General features: G+C 42.1%; 1 protein-coding gene across 3 annotated transcripts in view; it reads right to left on the reverse strand.

Moving 5' to 3' along the window:
• ARHGAP42 (Rho GTPase activating protein 42) overlaps window positions 1-19,966 on the reverse strand; it is a 562,306-nt gene that overhangs the window by 187,748 nt on the left and 354,592 nt on the right. For all 3 annotated transcript variants that reach the window (XM_069202384.1, XM_069202385.1, XM_069202383.1), the window contains exons 5-6: window positions 13,271-13,372; window positions 2,603-2,713 (exon numbers count right to left, since the gene is read on the reverse strand). In XM_069202384.1, coding sequence (XP_069058485.1) covers window positions 2,603-2,713; window positions 13,271-13,372 — 213 coding nt within the window. The remainder of the gene's footprint in view (window positions 1-2,602; window positions 2,714-13,270; window positions 13,373-19,966) is intronic.

Below are 19,966 nucleotides of genomic sequence, written 5' to 3' on the forward strand. Positions count from 1 at the left end.
CTACCGTCCCCCACTCTCCACAGCCACAGTGGTGGGAGAGCTTTGAGAGGCCTGGGTCCTGGCTCTCCTCCCTGACAGCTGTCAGTAACCACAGTGGCTTGCTGTCCGGGTGGACAGAGTTATCCCTGGGGAGGGGACAAGTGTCACACCCCGGGGGTAGAGTGGGCAACAACACTGTGTTGGTCCTGGTGGTACTATCCTGCTCCTGGGATACGTCTGTGAGCAAAGTAAGCTTAGGTGCTGCACAGATGGTATCCGCAGGTAAGGAGAAAGGTTCCCCATGAGTTGGCTTAGTGGGCCCTGGGAGTATGGAGAGAGGGATCCAATTGGCATCAGGAAGGTGAAGAACTGGAGCATGCCCCTACTGTTGTGGGCCTGGGTCCTTGTTCTGTCGCCTCAAACAGGGAAGTACATCAGGATAGTGATTGTTCTCCCCTGGCTTTAGGCTGGCGGGGGGTCATGTTGGACCTTGCTTTTTGACAGGGTCCTCCCCAAACTTCAATACGTGACCATTGCTTTGTGCGCTCTGCAGAAGGAGGCCAATGATTGCATGACCATGTATTCAGAACACCTTTTTGACCCACTGATAGGCACTGCGAGAAACTGACAGGCACTGTGAGAAACTGAAACTGCCTTCAGCATTAAATTCAGCGCTCTTAATGCTGGCCCTTTATGGAGGCGACCCAGTTCAAAGTATGCACTATACGGAAGTAATATGCTACACAAAGAAATTCCCGAACTCATCATCCTGGAAATAGCTAACACTCTTAGGGACTGCACGATTAAGTAAAACGTGAAATATAAACAGGAACTATATCACTGACCTGGATTGCCATAACGTTTTTTACGTTCATTGTTCAGAAACTGATAAATGTTTTTGCCATTAAAGTTAACAACATGACTATAGGTCCTGATAGGGACCCGTTTACTACCGGGTCTGAGACAAGATGGACCCGACCCACTTAAATTTGAGCCAGTGGGGACCACAGGGACTTATTTTGGGCTACTGGGACTTATTTTTCCTGATTGGACACTTCCCGAGTGCAAGAGAGAGAGAGAAAAATACTCATAGGACGAAGGGAAAGAAGGAAACATTGTTACAAAATGAGGAAGCAGGAACCTGCAAGTGGGATAAAAGGGAAATGGACGCCTTGGAGTAGAATAAAGAGGCATGAGGTGGACTCCAGACCACCACCCTTGACTTTTTATAGCACCAGACGTGGCTTCTAAGCAGGGCTTCTGGCACACTTTTTTTTTTATCACAAATTAAGCACTGCTGCCAGCAAGCCTGTATTTTCCTTTAAGTTCTTGGTCATTCTGTCATATTTTACATCTTTGTTTTATAATGACACTATCAGTTGAAATATTGCTCTGGTATTTCTATCAAACGCATAGTAATTATTGGGGATGTTTTTTCTATCCACGTTATTAGGACAACACCTAGGTTCATGTGTCTTTTGCACATGGTTTTGAGTAGCATTTTGTGCCTGATAAATCCTTTTCTGGTTCCTAATGGGGAATATCGTGCAAAAGTGGCTTTGGTTGTTTCAAACATTGTATTTCAGCAACTGTACAATTTTGCCTGTGCAAATTCCGCCACATGATACCAGGCATAGATTGCATGTGAAAAACCAGTTGCAGGTTTTACACTTTGCACTTGATTCGTACAGAGGATTTTTCTTAATGATGATGGTAAACTAAGGCGGCCGACAAATGGTGCTTTTGTCCAGCCGAGGCGATGCCATTCAGGCTCTTTTTCATAACTTAAAAATAAAATTATTCTGACAACACAAGAGTGGAAATCCCGTTCCATGGCAGTTGTAATCTGAAATTCAATAAAACCTAGCTGCCACTTATTGCAGTCACCTTATCAAATGATTTCTGACACTTTCTTATCTTGGAGCTAAATCACTGAAACATTACATCAATGCCAACTCTCAAAGACACTACTTAGCACAAAACAGCAGGATAAGAAACCAAGAATCCAAACAAGAGGGGCTGGAACTTGCCAGGGACCTTCAAAGAGTGTAACAAAAAACCTAAACATGGTCAGCACCACCAAACAGGCACAGGAGCCGAAGGGATAGCAGAAGACTAACAACCATTGGCAATGCAACGGGTTTCGCATTTCTCCGAGTTAGAGCTATCAGCAGTTGTATACTCCCAATCAGGCTTTTCATGCCTCATTAAATGGAGAAAAAAAACCTAATGTGATCGCGCTGCTAAACAAGCAAGATCACACTTCAAAAAAAGAGAAAAAGTAGTCCACAAACCGGATGGAAAACAGCGAGGGACGTATGTTTTCAGTACTTGGTCGCTGCGCTCGCGGAGGGCTAACCACCGGAAAAGGCATGACGTATGCATGCCTTCCACTAATGAAAGCAAGCAGATTTTAAAAGGCAAGCCCAAGAACCAATGAAAGACACTGATGTGACATGGGAGGGGCTCCGAGCCCTTTTCTAACTACTTCAGCATCTCGCAAGTGATATGCATGAGCAAGCGCATTCTACGCAGGCTCGACCATAATAAATAGAAATTGCAAGTGAAGGGACAGATACTATACATTATAATTCACATCATGGACGAAAAGAATATCACTTACAGGCTCTACAAATTCAAACTTCTTTTTTTCTTGTACTTCTTGAACTTTAAATACATATTCTAATGATGCCTCGTAGAAATTTTGATGTTCTCTGTCAATCTGGGCATCTGCCTAAAAAGAAGATAAAAGTAATTTGAGGACAATTCAGTTCATTAGATAATGCTTTAACTGTTTATTTGTTATTAATTTTTAACACCAGCATGTTCACTATTTGCTGGTTTAATACATTGTGCTTCTCCTTCACTAACGGGTGAGTTAAAATTGTACTTGCTTTGTTTTGTGAAATATCAAATGAAGTGACTACGTGCATTTCAACATATTGACTCAGTACTACATACAATGGGAATGTGTGTTAACTGTGAAGCACGTTTTTCATTAGTGACTACAAAAGGAATAGAAAGTAAGTCTTGTGTTTATCTCTTCTAATGTTCACCAATGGAGATTACAGATGGATAGAAACACAAAATAAGGCAATATACATTTTTATTAGTTGTCTGGTTTCAAAAGTTTGTTATGCTATTATAACACTAGCACAGCTGAGATAAAATAAGCTTTCATTAAATTCTACAGAACATGGACGGCAAATAAAAATATAGCGTTGCACAGTCTTTGAATATATCACGCTACAGAGCTGAATCAAACACTGCATTTTTACTCGAAATAAATTTTAAAATATCCACATAGTGTTATACACACCTTTCTCTGAACTAAAAAAATCTAATCTTGATCTACCTTTTTGTATCAATTTTAAAATGTATTTATTAGCCAAACAAGTAGAGGATGCCAAACAATTACAAAGTAAAGGTTGAGTGTAGGTTCACAGCATCCTGCTCAAGTTGCCGCAGCTGATAATTGGACGTTCTTTAAAGCAATATAGTTGGCAAAAAACTTTGATGAACTGCATAAATTCCTTCATTGACATAGAGAACCGTGGTGGTACAGACATCACTGAGTCCATGGCAATGTGTTTTCTTGGTAGAAACCACAGCATTTTATGAGCAACTTTATAGAGTTCAATAGTAACACTTATTCGTATGTAAATAAATTGTGGTCTGCACTTTAATAGTAATTTGTGTCCCATCTTGGACAAGAAATGGAAGCATAACGCCTGCCACCTGTGTGGCTGGGAGGCTGCGTCCTTTGCTAACACTAAGGGCCTGATTCTAACTTTGGAGGACGGTGTTAAACCGTCCCAAAAGTGGCGGATATACCACCTACCGTATTACGAGTTCCATAGGATATAATGGACTCGTAATACGGTAGGTGGTATATCCGCCACTTTTGGGGCGGTTTAACACCGTCCTCCAAAGTTAGAATCAGGCCCAAATTCTGTTAGAGCTGCTTCCGAGACATAACAGTATTCCATTACAAAAGGGTTCAAAATAATACCCTGTTTTTAGAGCTTATGGGATTTTGACAGTAATAATAATACCAAAATGGGAGACCACGATAAGAGCAGAGAAGTGCAAGTCAAGGCAGACAGTCTACATATATTGCTACAGCTTTGCAACACAAGGGATACATAATGCACTCTTTGGAAAGTGACGTGGAATCTTCTAAGGTGGTTTTAGTGGGTATCAAACATGTATTGATACAGGTTTGGTCAATATACACAAAAATTCTGTTATTTCCTAAATATAATTTAAAGCAATACTGGCACAGGCCATGATGGTTTCAATGCACGACCCACCTTGTTGTAGAGCCTGTATTTTGGAAACATGTTTCATGCACACTATAATCACTGATCTAGGAAAACAACAAGGTTTCCTCTGGAAGTCCAAAAATCTGTGTTGTGATCTTTTATGAATATTGCATCAGTTTCAACGGAAAAATGCCTCTTTGTTCTCGAACCTCTTCACAGGAAAGCATTGTCTCTAAAAATAAAACTCTGCTTTGCCAGCCTCACATCACGTCACGAAGCTGTTTTAAATCAATGCCCTTGGCACCGTCCTTAATGCACCACAACGTTCTACCATTGTCATGCGCTTGGTAAATGTTACTGTAGTAACAGTGTCAATTTCATCTGCTTACCATTGCATTTAAGTGCCAGGGCCCCAAATACTAAATTATGCACATTGAGTTTTCTCGGTCATGCAGTTTAAGTTATTTCTAGCACCCAACCAGTGGACTGCATGCTATTTTGACTGGTGTATGGTATTTTTGCAGATCAAAGAAAACTAGGCCACCAGCACTGATTTCAAAGGTCCTTTTTGTCCTTGAAGTAATCTCATTTCTAGCATTTATGTTCAGGAAAGGAGCAGGTTGTGCATGTTTCATTCGAAAATATGCGCACAAATATACAAAGAAATATCTTTACAAGGGCTATTTTTTCCAGCCATTCAGGCCAGAAAACTGACTAATCCTTAAATCACATATCCTTAAATCACATTATTGAATACCCTGAAGAGATACATTTGCAAATTGCCTTTCTTTGCTTAGAAATGTTGATATTTGGGTCATCAAGGGGCCTGGAGTACCAAGTACTTCAGCTAATCTGAATGCTCAAAATTGTTCCTGTGATAGTGAACCAATCCTGCTCTTGGTTGTTAAAGTACATGAGGAAATTGTTAGTTTTTTAAGAAAATTACTGATGTCAGCCCTACATACTCATCCCTCTGCCAACATGTTTTATCCAGTTTTGGGTTCATAGTTCAATCACATGCTTAAGCAGTAGTGGGACAAAGTTCATCCTTGTTGGTCCAAGTCTGCAGTATGCACGGTTTTAGAAGTATCCCATGTCTCAAAAGGCACCTGTAGACAACACTTTAGTAATTCAATTATTCCAATTACTTACGTCAAAAAAGACAGGTGATTCAGTAACTTTAATAGTCAAAATAAGTGAACAGAATCAAATTCTACTTTAATATTCAGGCTAGCCACAGTGAAAGGCATGCCCTCTGTATATCATACTGTGTTCTTATGTTATATTGAGCCAGGATGAACTTCAGTAGAATGGGGAGAATGGAATAGCACTTGTTGCAGTAATCTGTATGGCCTCCAAATTTGATGAAGTATTACTACCAAATTTAGTCAAGCATAATGGTCTGAATGATCCTGCTAGCTGCATGGCCTTGTTTGCATTGTGCAAATCCACTGGGGGAATCTGCAAATTTTGTTGCCTAAAAGTAATATAGTGAAAGAGACGTGTCATAATATTCGACGCTTTAGTCCAACAGGATTTGAAGAGCAACTGGTGCCTGGACTTTTCAGTCTTCTGAGACTTGTAGTTTTGCCTTTTTCCTTATGTAAGTGCTGGCTCCCAATTCTCACCATGTAAAATGCGGCTTTCTAACAAGCCAGAATTTGCAGCAGGTTAAGCGCTTGACACATGGCCAATGGGCAGATATGTGAACGACTGCTCCTCAGACCTACCAACCTTTAACAGGGAGTTTAGGGAGAGGCAGGCATGCAGAAATAAAATATAAATTATATTATTAGCTATAGAAGTTAGCCAAGTATACAATGACCAAACAATTACAACCCTGAGCAATGAACACCCTCGCTTAAATCTACAGACTGTTTTAATTCCGTTAGCATATGAAAAAGGAAGAACATACTGAAGAACTCAAAAATAAATCATGGGCAATATGCTCTCAAAATTTCCAGGCGCCCAGTTTCAAATGGATAGTGACTGTCAAATGATTTAGTGGAGACTTGGTTCAGTGAAGAGGTCAAAGCATTGACTTGATAAATTCTTGTCCCCACTGCCAGGACGAGGAGGTATTTTGATGCCTGGAGGCCAATAAAAGTCTGGTGAAAATTACATGTTTGACTGACTTTCCAATAAGTAAGAGTAGAATATTGGTACAAGGACCATCTCTCACAGGCCACGTCGTTTAAGCATGCCTCTGTAGCATCCACTGAAAGGGACAGGAAATGGGCCTTGTCAAATGCCAGAAGTAGCAGCTGATCCCTTGGCATGTGCACCGCTCCCCAATGACTGCTGATTAGTGCTGTTGTCTACTGACTCGACTTCCACCAGAGACCTCCAGGTTCGACCCTGCTGCCACCCAGAAGTTTGTTACTCTGCATATTTTGTTGTCATTATTTCAGTTGCCTGATCGTTACTTTGCTAATTGTGGTGGTTTAATCATTTGTCAGTGGTTACTTGCATTGGGTTAGTTTGGGCCTTTGTTTTTTATGGCCCTCACCCCACCCCCCACCCATTCCAGCTGTTCTTTTCCGGTCATGGGACTCGCACCCAGACCGCCCCACCTCCCAGTCAGCCCCTCCATCCGCCCAGTGCTACTTATTGTGGCGGCCGCTGCGCAGTTGCGCTGGAGGCACGCCAAAGGCAAGCCCATCTGCACCCATCCGCACCTGGACCATGCCCTCTGCCACTACTCCAGAGCAGAGATCCTCGCACTCAGTCTCCACACCTTCAACAGCTCATGCTGCCGCTCCTCTTCGCGGTCCAGAGAAGGTCCTTTCACATGCCGCCACTGGCAGTTCTCCTGCAACATCACAACCCCAGCACAATCAAAAAACGCATCCCAGGCACCCCAGACAACCCCCCACCTTCTACAGTGCATATTGCTCAACGTTCGTCCCTCTGCAAACATGCCATGGAACTATGGGACACCATTACTTTCCTCGCTTCAGATGTAGCCTTCTTCGCTGAGACCTTGCTCAATGCTTCCTCTGCAATCACCATCACCGCAGCTACCCCTGACGGTTACAAGATCATCCACTAGGGTTGCACAGACAGGCATGGTGGCAGAATCGCTATTATTCACATGGACACTCTCCGCTGCTCCACCTCTACAGGAACCGATGCTCAAATTATAGAACACCTCCACTTTGTGATCAGCCCTGACAGAAAATCCTCCGTCAAAGGAACCCTCGCTTACAAACTTCCTGGTCAAAGATAAAAGTTTTGCAAAATCATCCCCAAACTCATCGCCACCCAAGCCATCGACAAGAAACACTTCATCTTCCTCCAAGACCTGAACTTCCACCTCGACAGCCCCAACAACACCAACACCACCAATCTCCTGGAGAGTATGAACATAGTTGGACTCAACCAAATTGTCAACAAACCCCACACACATTGCAGGACACACACTGGACCCGTCTTTACCTCTAGCAATAGAGTTTCCTATGATCATACCTCAGCACTCACCTGGATGGACCAGTCCATCACAGCAGCACATTACAACGTGGCCAAGCCACCCTACACCTTCCATTGAAGCTGGGACAAGATATGATAAGGCCAATGGTGTGATGCCCTCAACACTCATGACCCAGACATCTCAACAGACACAGCAGTCTGAAACGTAACCATGTGGAGCTCAAACAGCATAGATATTGTCGCCCCCAGCAAACGGAGCAAACCCACCACACCTAGCAAGCCAGCTGGTATTCACCAGAACACAGTACCACCAAATGCAGGTGTAAGCAGCTCAAAAGAAGGTGATACTCCACAAAGGACCCCGTCGACTGATTTCCCTTCAAGATCATGCTAAGCTAATACCATAAAAGGATCAATGATACCAGGAAATAAGCCATAGCCACAAGCATACAAACAAGCTCCTACCACCACAAATAACGTTTTTAAATTGTCAATGAATTTTCTAACCTATCTGCATAGGAGAACGGCACCACCCCTTCACAGAACCTCTACAACTCCCTTGCCGTCTTCCATTATAAAATAGCCACCATCTACAAAAACTTCACACCCCAACCCTCTGTTGGTGACCCCATTAATCTTATGAGCTCCTTGGACCTCCCCACCAACTGTACTATCATCAACTGGAAACATTTCACTACGCAGAGTACCGCTGACCTCATGAGATCCATCCACTTGATCCCCCATGGACCCTTGCCCTTACCACGTGTTCCACCTAGGATTCAGCTCCATTGCTAGCAAACTCACTGACATTCTCAACTCTTCAATCAGCACAGCTACCTACCTGGAAAAATTGAAACATCCAGGGGTCAAACCCTGCTCAAAAAACCCTCAGCTGATCCCAACAATCTCAAAAACTACTGGCCGATCTCCCTACTCCTGTTCTCAGCAAAAGTACTCAAAAAAACAATCAACTAACAGTTCATGGCCTGCTTAGACGACAACAATCTCCTGGACACTTCACAATCCAGCTTCCACACTAACCACGGCACAGAATATGCCCTGATCGCAGCCACGGATGACATCAGATACCTCCTAGACCAAGGAAACTCTGGTGCCCTCATCCTCCCCGACCTCTCTGAGGCCTTTGACACAGTCTCACACCACTGTTCGGTAACACGGGCTCACCTTGGCACAACTCCTGGTGGCCAGCCGAGTTGGGACTCTGCCTCCACTCCGACAAACCATGCCAGAAACCTAGGTATCATCATAGACAGCAAAATGAGCATGAAGTACATGGTCAATGCAGTCTCTTCCACCTGCTTCCTCACCTTCTGAATCCTTTGCAACATCTTCAAATGGTTCCCTCTCAACACCAGTTGTACCATCACACATGCCCTTATGACTAGCCGGGTAGACTATGGCAACTCACTCTACGCCGAGCTCACCACTGCACTCAAAAGAAGACTTCAGATCATCCATAACTCAGCTGCCAGACTCATCCTAGACCTCCCAAAACAAACGCACATCACCGCCTACCTAAGAAACCTCCACTTGCTCCCCATAACCAAACAATGCCACTTCAAGCTTCTGACGTTTGCGTACAACTCCCTGCACGATCTAGGACCAACTTGCCTTAACCACCGCTTGAACTTCCACCCCCCAGACTCTTTCGCTCTGCCTCACACTCCCTCGCAATCACACCACGTATTCGCTGCTGCACCTATGGTGGTTGCTCCTTCTCTTACTTAGCAGCAAAGGCCTGGGACTGCCTCCATCCCCCCCAACTTAGAGCATCTCCCTCCATTCAGGAGTTCAGAAGAGGTCTCAAGATGTGGCTGTTCGACTCTGACTAACGCTGCTGCAGCGGATGGTTTGTAAAGGAAAGAGAAAAGAGCTAGGCCAACTAAGAGGAGCAGCATCCTTAGGGAATTTTATAGAATACAGCAGACACTTTCACCTATCTTTTAACAATAAAGATTTCAAAATGCATGAGTTTTTCTTAGTAACCCACACCACCACTAGTGCTTCCATATTCCAGGGTTGCTGAATACCACAGCAGTCATTCCTCCCCATGCCTCTGTCTTTTATCACCATATACTTCTTATCTTTTTATCTCAACTTTATCATATCATCCCTGTTTTCTCTGTGTGTTATGGTTTTCCTTATTAGCTCTCACTATCACAGTCAAATTTAGCTGTCTAAACACCCTCATGGTATCAATACTTTAATAAAGTACAAGAAGAAAGTGAACAATTATAGAGTAGGCTGTGGGTCAGCCCCCTTCAGCTAGTGGTTTGCGTGTGTTTTCATGCTCTGCTATTGTTTGTTGGGCTGTCTCTCAAGGCCTTGGCATTTTGAGAATGGTTAAATTGTCCCATGTGTCACATTTGGTTTCCCATTAGGTTGAGATGAACCAGGCATGCAGTTCGAGTAATCAGTTACTCCCCTTGTGCCTTAATGTGGTTTTACTTTGCTGTATAATAACATCTTGTTGGATTTAAACTTTAAACACAGTGGTATTACTAGGTCCTACAAAGATGACACCCAAACATTGCTAATCAATCCTTGGACTCTGTTTCTGTTGCAATCTTTGTTCATTACTCACAGGTGAAGATTCCCTTGCTTTTATAAGCAGCAAAAGTATGGGTGACTCATCTTTACCATAGGTTTGTCCTGTAGATGAGATGTTCATAATATTGAAAGCAAATAACAGCATACTTTTAGCATCAACTATGTTGGCATATAATGGGGTAAAAGGAAATTCCTTGACTTAAAACATTTTGACAATCATTTTCATAAAAACTAAATAACACGGGGAGTTTTACTATCACATCTGCACAGAAAGCCTTTCTCAAAAAATGCACTCCAAGCTGCATTTTGTCCAAGGGTCACTAAAACTGCCCCATTGGGATTTTATCGCTCAAAACGAAGCTAAAGCATTATAAACAGCTTTTAAAAAAAAATAACAGCACACATACTCGTGCCTAACTGCCATACCTCGTCCTACCTGCCTTGCCTGTAAGTCCTTCTCCCTGCCAGTACCCTGTGAGCCTGTACCCAAGCTGCACCTATCTCTGCCTACAAGTCTCCCATTTCTCAACTATCATCCCCACAACTTTCCCTAGCTGCACATTTCACTTTATTTCTTTTTGTCCACATCTTTCTGCCTGCACTTGTTCCTTCTTCATCCTCTTTTTAGCAATACCTCCCACTGTCTGCACCTCTCTATGCCTGTATGCAGTACTCCCAGCACCTCTCCCTGACTGAACATCAACTTGCCTGTACCTTTCTCTGCTCCTGCTTCCCATTGAGTAAATCTCTTTCAGCCCTGCGTCTCCTAGGCTCAACCTCTTCTTGCCTGTCCTTGTGCTTTTATGTATCTTCTCATCAATGTACCACTCTTTCCTCATTTCTCTCCCTGCATATACTTGTACCCTTTTAAATCTCTACCTACTTTAACTTCTCCCTGTACGCATCTCTTCAAGCCTGTCCCCAGACTGCATATCTCCAACTCTACCTCTCCCTGACCATACCTCTCCATAACCATTAACTCCCCCCTTGCCCTATACATGTCACAGCCTGCAAATTTCCCTCCACATCACACTCTTCCTGCTTGCACTACTCTCTGCTTGTGCTTTCCACTGCACATACTTTCTAAGCACTCACCTATCACGGCCTGAACTTAAGTCACACCTCTCCTAGCCCATAACTTTCTAGGCAACAGCTCTCTCTCTCTCTGCCCACACCTGTACCTGGCTGCACCTCTTCAAGCCCACACACTTCCCAACAAGTACTTCTTCCAAATAGTATCTCTCTCAATCAGAGTTCTCTCTGGCCACTCTGCTCCATGTCTACCCCAATTCTTGTTTGCACCTCCTCTTCTCAACACCTCTCCTTGTCTGTACCTCTCACTGCCTGTATCCCTTCCTGTCCATATCTTTCAATGCCTTCATCTTTCTCAGCCCACACACCCCTTTTCTTGCATCTCTGCCGATCTTTACCTCTACTTCCCAGTACGGTTTCTTGATTGCACCACTATTTGACTGTGCCTGTGCCTGTGCCTGTCTGATCCTTCCTGCATTGGTGCATATACATTATTTAGGCTTCATCAATGTCAATACAAGTAGGTGTGACTTAACTGAAAAGAAAAACCAGACCTATTGGATTTACCAATGCTTGTTTTCTTTTCCTCTTTCTTTCTCTGTTTTCTGCCTTTTTAGGTCGAGCATACCAGACAGCACAGCTGTTTAATTGAGAAAGACATATTTTGGGGTTACTAAGAATATACTGTGGCTTGAAGCTCGGTCATTGCTTACTATTGATTGGCTTTTCTGTCACTCTCATTGGCTTGATTCTTATTTGTATACCAGCTTGTCAATCTTGTGTTTGTCCCTCTCATGAACCATAGCTTCTTTACCATCTCTTTTGATTGACTGTCTTTCATGCTTCCACTGCTTGCTTTTCAAGCACTACTTTTTTATTTCTGGTTAAGCACACCCCGAGAGTCATGTGTTTTCTGGCTTTTTCCCTCATGTCCTTCCTGCCACTTGCTCAAATTTGCCATTGCAGTTATCTTCTGGACCCCCTCCATGTTTCAATCACTTTTCCACCATGGTTTCTCACTCATGTGCTTCTCCTACACCCTCTCCACGTTTCTCTCTTGCCTGCTACTTTCCCTTGCAAACACCTGCAATGTTTTTGTCCCTCCGTCCTCCATGTTGCTTCTTCCCTCCCGCTCTCTCCGTCTCTGTCACCCATTGCTGCTCCTCCCATCGCCCACATTCCCCCACACACTCTTTCCAAATTTCCCTACCAATGCTTTTTCTGTAGTTCCACCCACCTGCTCCCTATGCGTTGCTCTCCCCCACCCGGCCTAAAAAAACACTTTCATGCATTTTTTTCTTTTTATATGCTGATCCAGCTTGGACTGGCAATTAAAAAAAAAAAAAAGCCAATGCAACAGAGTGTAGGTGCAAGTGCCTTCAAAGTGACACCACTGGCTGATCATGTCATAGGCTTTGTTTTCCTATTTAGACATGTTGCATAACATCGGAGATGCTCCTCATCCTGCGTGACCTGTTGGTATTCTTTGTCCCCAGCTCATGTAATATGCAAAGGCTCCATTCTGGGAATGCTGTTGACTCGTACCCAAAACCCACCACTATGCTGATCACTCAAGACTATCTGAAAGTGTCGCCCGTGTATGATATTGGTCACCTGTATAGCTGCCTAGTTTCGATTGAAGGCATATCTCAACCAGAACTCTACCAAGATGGAATCTGTAATCAGCACCAGTGCGATGCTGCAACATCACTAGGCTGGAAATCCAGAAATTACAGGTATTCTTAAGATTTTATCCTTGGATACAAGCGCTATACTAGTCCACAAGGATCTGGAATGTCATTTCAGTCAAAGTCTATCAGGTTCTTTACCTTATCTGTTTCTGCAAGGAGTTGAAAACCTATCTGTTTAAGCAAGCCCTCATCATAGCCACTGGGATGTCAGACCTGTAAATATGTGTGCTTCTACCCTAAACTAAAAGACTATGATCCTATACAACAGAACAAGTAAAAACCATTAATATTTGTTTCTCCTACCTCCTGTAATTGAGATTCTTTTTTCTTTGATGACAAATTTAAGTGCTTCTCTAAAATAGAATAGTACTTCTCACTCTCCTTATCAAATTTCTTCTTCCCTTCCTGGAACATAATATAGAAGAAAAAAGACTGTTATTAAAAAATAGGCATTGTTAAGAGTGGAACACCACACATTTTCAAAAATTACATTCAGACGGTTGCTTCTTCCAAGGAAAAAAGGTGTACAAATATCAATTCACATTGCCACATGACAGATCAGTGAGCTATAATCACACAAGCTTCATTGAGTACATCACTGATATGATAACGGAAGGCCAGTAAGCTATTGTGACAACTTAACTAATGAGGTAGCCTTCTCCTATTAGGCCTTTAAGTTTATATCAGATTTGTCTACAGGATCTATATTTTCCAAAAATGTGTGACTTAATGAAGCATAAGTTTGAGGACTTATTAGTTTAAAAATGGAACCATTACTGTCGCATTAGTGTGCCATAATAAACAATGTCCAGTCGGTATTTTTAATAATGCATGCAAAATAGTCTATGCATCTCAAGGTTAACATTCGTAATTCATAGAAATGGTACAACTACTGTCTAACATTTCATTATTTTCACTAGACAACAAGCATTGCAAAGCAATGACCTCCAAACTTCTACTATTTTTTCATATCACACATTTGCCTCTATTTAGAATGACTCTGAAATGTTGTTGACGACTGCACACCTCCAATGAGAATTCATGAGTATTTGCACAACTCATATGCAAATTTGTGGAATTTAGATAGATGAAATGTCAGATTTTACATGTCTTTGTAATATTGATAACAACAATAGCAATAGTAACAATAACAATACGTGTTTAATATCATTGTCTTTAAGTGCTGCAAATAACAGGTAATAATATTAACATATTTAATGAGACTAAGGGGTCGATTATGACTTCAACTGAGGGAAAAGTCCGTCCGCCAAAGTCCCGACGGTCAGGTTGCTGCCAGTGCAATTAGATGTAGAGGTCTGGCGATGTTCATGTCGTAAGGTTTAATTAACCACATCGTTTGGTGCACAGGTAGACAATGGACTGATTGTTTGGCCAGAGGGAATTGAGAGGAGCTTTGATTTGTCACTCCTTGCAAACCACAAAACTCTACTATAGAGGTCAGTCTGCCTTGTGAGCTGAGGTGGAAGTATTATGGAGTTAGTAAGACAAAACCTCATATCACATGCAAACATGGAAATGTTATGTTCATATTTAGCAAAATGGAGGCACTTCATGGTCCCTTCATCCTCAGTTTTGCTATTGGCTTAATTCCTAAGATAAAAAGGATAGCAAAGTAAATATCTCACTCTAATCACACTGCCTTGCTGCATTCGTTTTGCCACTTTGCTTTTGACAATCATTCTGGCGTTTAGGAATTTACATCTAACGTGCAACAGTGATAACACAATTTCCCAGGTAGGGTGGCCCTAGTGAAGGACCAGCTAACACTTCTGAAGCCTTTTTAGCATCAAGAGAAACAAGTATCACATTTAATGTAGCCACCTTCTCAATATCGTTTGCCTGAAGGAGTTCTATTAAAGAACCGGAAAGTACCTTTTAAGGTTCCATATGCTCATATTGATGTAGTTAAACTGAGGTCGTTCTTACAATTTGCTTTAACAGAATTTAAAGAGCTTATTATATTTGGCGTTTCTTGGAATGTCGTCTGCATTTAACTGTATGAAAAAATAAGTATGAAGTACCACAGCTAATATGTGGAGAGAAAGTCCATTGGTGGAAAACGTTTTAGGGGTTTGAGTCCATGAGGAGCATTAGGCAACGGTGAGTCATGGCACTTTTTAATGTATATCAACTTTGTAGATGGTAAGAGAAAATCTGCTACGTTTTATTTCCCATTTTATGTTGCCCAAAATGTATCAGTTATGCACATCCAATGTTGATTTTTCCTAAATTGCATTCAGAGCTTTGTTATATGTTAAATATATGGATATTTGAGTTTCAGACATAAATACTTGAAAATCAGAGTTATGTTTCTGTGCACATAAAGGAGAAAGCTAGATATATTTTTAAAGGATACTGGAATGTGGACCTGTGTATCAGGGTAATCAGAGTGATGAACAAGAGTGGCAGGTTATAATCCGAAGTAAAATTATGGACAATAGAGTCATAAACAGCCGCTAACCCAATAAATCAGCATGAAAGTATGAAAGTGTGCAAACAATTTCTGAACAAACAAAAAAGTATAATTGCTGTATAGGTGAAGGGGGCTTTTGGCAACGGGCACTCCAAAGACAGGGCTATTGGAAGAAGGTACAGTGGGTCCAGGTAGGGAGGAAATAAAACTTTTGTGAGTATACAGAGTGAGATAAAAAAAATACAGGAGATGAAGACCCGAGCGAAAAAGCATGCTAGTACTTGGGTATGAAAGAGAAAATGATTGCTTTTTGTGTTGGCCAGCAAAAGAAAGCAGTTCATCAAATTATCAAGGAGAGCAGGAAGACTAAGCAAGAACACACCCATGCTTGAGACACAAATACGCAATTATAGACGCTATCAAATAAATCAACAGTGCTAGTCAGGAGTCCTGCTTCCTTGAAGAGTCACCAAGGAACTAGAAAATCGGCCCTTCATTTCAGTCTATCTCAAGGCACAAAGGTATAAAACGAAGGCAATCAAAATGCTAACAAATAAGCCTGCAGATCAAAAAGTAATGTGAGGAGATACAAGGTAGGGAGGAGGAGTACCGAGGTGAATGATAAAAGATAATCAATATAGCATTTAATATAACTGAAGGGACAGACATTAGAAAGCTTTAGAAATGTTTGTGTGGCCCAGGTCAACATCTTAAGGGTAGGCTTCTTAAGACAAGGCTCTGGTGTGGTGGTCGATTCATTTTTAGGTCGAGCATAGCAGCGTGCACTCGCTGCTTTTCTGACGTGTTGGTATGTATCTGGGCTTTTAACTACACCCACCTCAAGCCCATCATACCACTGGTTCGTGGGCTTGCCCTTCAAAAATCCTTAGATAATATTGGTAAATGGTTTACATTTGTCCCTACTTGTGAGGTTTTGTTATCGCCTTGGCCATCGCCCCGTTACATGGACAATTGCACTTTTGCTGATAAGTTTGACTGCAAGCACACTTCTTTTTCTCTATGTGTGTTTCTGCACGCTGATGCTCATGCGGGCGTGGCACTGTGAATCGGCTCGCTTGTGTGAAACTGTTTTACTTTTAATTTTCAATTTATGTGGCAAGAAAAGTCGGATTAGGAGTTTACAACGCTAGCATCTCTAACTCGAGCAAATGCGAGACCCATTGCATTGCAAATGCTTGTTATGGTAGTGCTTAGACCAAATAGAACACAAGCACTAAGGGTGAAATGGATTTGAACATGTCACTCATGATCAATTTACTTCATTTTTCCTCTGACTTCGGCCCTTTCACAATTTGCACTATTTTGTAATGTGTGATATTAATGCTGTGATTGTCTTGTAAATGAAATCGTGCTTTATTTTATTGTTTGCTAAAAATGACGTATAATTTAACAGATATTTTGGTCCATTCGTGGAGGTGGCTCAGATGCCCACTCATGGACTATAGTCATATTTGGTGGCACATCTTTTGCAACAGCATGTTATATACAGGTGGCAACACAGTTGCAAATAGTTATAGGACAGGACACCCGCACTTTCGCTTCTTTTCCAATCAATTAACTGGCGACTGGTTTGGATCGACTCTATTTAAAGTCCAACATTTAATTTTATTTGGTGGGAAGTGCAAGCGTTTGTGACTGTAAAGCACACTGTACTGGCAAAATGTTCAGTTTATTTCTGGAAACCAACGTAAAATTCTTGTTATTCAGTGTTATTCTGTCCCCCGTTGCCTTTCCAGAATTCAGACAACCCATTCTCGAAATCAATTTTCAGTGCGAGTAAGTCACGATCTCTGACAATGAAATTCCTGTCTGCAAGAATCTATAGGTCGGCAAAGTATTCCAGCAGGTGTGGCTTGCAGACTTGTTTGTGGGATGTGGACAGACCCATGGCTAACGTCATCAATGAAGGGTTGCCTGATACACAATCAGGAGGTGAGAGCTGATTCTATTGCAAATGCCTGTAGTTGGAGGTTCACCTTTGCTGGACTTTACTATCTTTAGGAACAGACATTTTTCTTGAATTAAGCTTCCCCCTGGGAGGGCCAAAGCAGCAAATTAAAATTGCAAAAACTGCATTATTTGCTGCACTCTGTACACAGGTTACAGTTATTATGGCGAGAGCAATGTAAATAAATCATTATTGTCTGACCAGTCAAACTGCTATTAAGAGAATTAATGTATCCAGTCATTTGTGAATTTCTCTCTTTAGCCAATGAATATGGGTCAGAAATATTTATGTCAACATTCCAAGAATGAATAGTCTCTTTATGGGTGCGAACGGGTCATTAAAATGCACAAGACTTTATACTCCTACCTCTTCCGTTCGGATTGCTTTTAAGTGTGCTTCCGGTTCCTTTGATCTGTTGTGGTCTGTAGCTGAGGTCACTGCACGTTTGAAACAATATTGCTGAGCAGTCTCGATGGACAAAAAGAAACCTGAGAGGGCAGACAACACACGATGAGCTCACCAGTGTTACCAGCTGGAGAGCAGAAACCTTTTCTGTCCAAAAAAGGCAAGTCGTTTCATGTTTGAAATCCTTTCCTTGTTAGCTCAGAGCTTTTTTTAATTTTTAAACAATAACTTCAGAGGCCATTTCTCTTGCTGCGATGCGTTATTTCAGGAGAATTACCAGTAGGGTTCTGGTTTTGGTCGTCTCTGGAGGTTGCACAATCTTATCCAAGCTGGAATATGAGCCAGAGCTGAACCCGGGTAAAACACTTAAGTATGTCTCAAGGACTATTTATTCCTTTCCAGCTGCTTCAATGTGATGGCAGCAGTAACTTTAAAGACAATATGGAGTTCCTTAAAATTGTGGTCTGCTGAGTTTTTTTACCACACAATTCCCACCAGGGGAATGTTACACCAGCAAAACGGTGAAGAAATAGAAAAAGAGACCTTTAAAATCGGGCACATACGCCTATACTATGTGCAGTAACTCACCTCCGTGCTAAAACTGACCAATTAGCATACAGTAATGATATTTCCCCGGGGCGTTTTTTGTGCCTAGTTTTTCACACCACTCAGACTGAAGCCATATAGAAGAAGAAGAGGCTTGAGAATACCATCTGTAGTTGGCTTTATTGAACTTTGTGTTGTAGTCTGTAGTTTGGATGCACTTAGGTTTACAAACTCTATCATAGTATTTAAGTCGCAAGAGTACAGTTCAGAAAACTAAACAATGATCACTTTAAAAACATATTTTATATAACACAACACGCTGCACGTTTTGTCATCTCTAAGTGATATACATATGTTACCATTTCCCAGTAGAGTGGCATTCAATGTAGTACCCTCTGAAGGGCAAAAGACTGAAGCCTCATTTAGAACTCAGCAGACAGGTTACTCTATCATAACGGTGACGATTAGCCCGTCCGTCGAATCTAAATCCCTTAGGATAGCATGGGATTTAGATTTCTGGTATGGGATATCCATCACTATTGTGACAGAGTAACCCATCCGCTGAGTTCTAGATCAGGCCCAAAGTTGGCCTTGCTGGGATTGAGACTAGTGCTCTGCAGTTCACACCAGATGCCAGCTGTGGGCACTTAAAATGATGAGCCACCTTTGAGGCTGAATAATAACAATGTTTTAACTTGTGTATTTTAAAAAGAGGGTGGTGCTCATTGGTCTTGAATCTTGGCCAGTCCTGAGGTGCTACATCACCTCTCCACCCCTGTTCCAACTCTCCTGCACAGCATGTTGGGACCATCCATGGCTCCATCAAGGAGCCACTGGCCAAAACAGCTCCTGGGGTCTCAGATCCAACCCTTGCTCACATCACTGCCAGGGACTTGCACACTAGAATTTCAATGGGAGCCTCTCAGTGGGTTGCTTCCAGGTTTCTGGGTACTCTCCTTTGTTCAATAGGCTTAGGCAGGCCCATCCCTGGTACAGTGTGACAGCTGGGTGATTGATAGTGATCATTCCACCCACCCCTTTATCCTTCAGGAGCTGAGAGAGATACTGCTAATTGTTCCTTTTGTGTGAGGGCGGACTTTGTTCCTACTGCTGAAGAAAACATAATTACTGGGCACAGCAGGGTGACAAAAGGCCTGGGCTCTGATCTTCAGCTGAGCTGAGCCAGGGAAATATGGAAATGCTGAATGACCCATAACATGTACAGTTATCATTTTGGAGGTTAAATGTTTGTTTTTCTCGCACAGGTTACACTCCAATTCAAGACGTCAATGATCTCTGTAGGCCACTGGGAAGTGAAACTACACTCTAAGGCAGTTCAGCCCCTATCTGCATAATGGGGTACCATTTTATATAAAAGAGAAAACTAGGCCTTATGAGTGTAGAGTTTTTCTAGATGAGATACATTTAATCTAAGAATTCTTGACAAATTATAAGAAAACTTGATGAAATGGAGCCACCTCCTAGACCTACATAGTTTGAAGCACTTAGTGCTTGGGAGAAAATGTCTCAAAATAAAGAAAGAGAGAGGTACCAAACATGAACTAAAAAGGCAATGAGAAATTATGCAGATGCAATTTGGGATGATCAAAGTCAAAGATGGAGAAAGATTATATGTGAAGGGAGA

Source organism: Pleurodeles waltl, chromosome 8 (genome assembly GCF_031143425.1).
Source record: "Pleurodeles waltl isolate 20211129_DDA chromosome 8, aPleWal1.hap1.20221129, whole genome shotgun sequence".
Taxonomy (NCBI): domain Eukaryota; kingdom Metazoa; phylum Chordata; class Amphibia; order Caudata; family Salamandridae; genus Pleurodeles; species Pleurodeles waltl.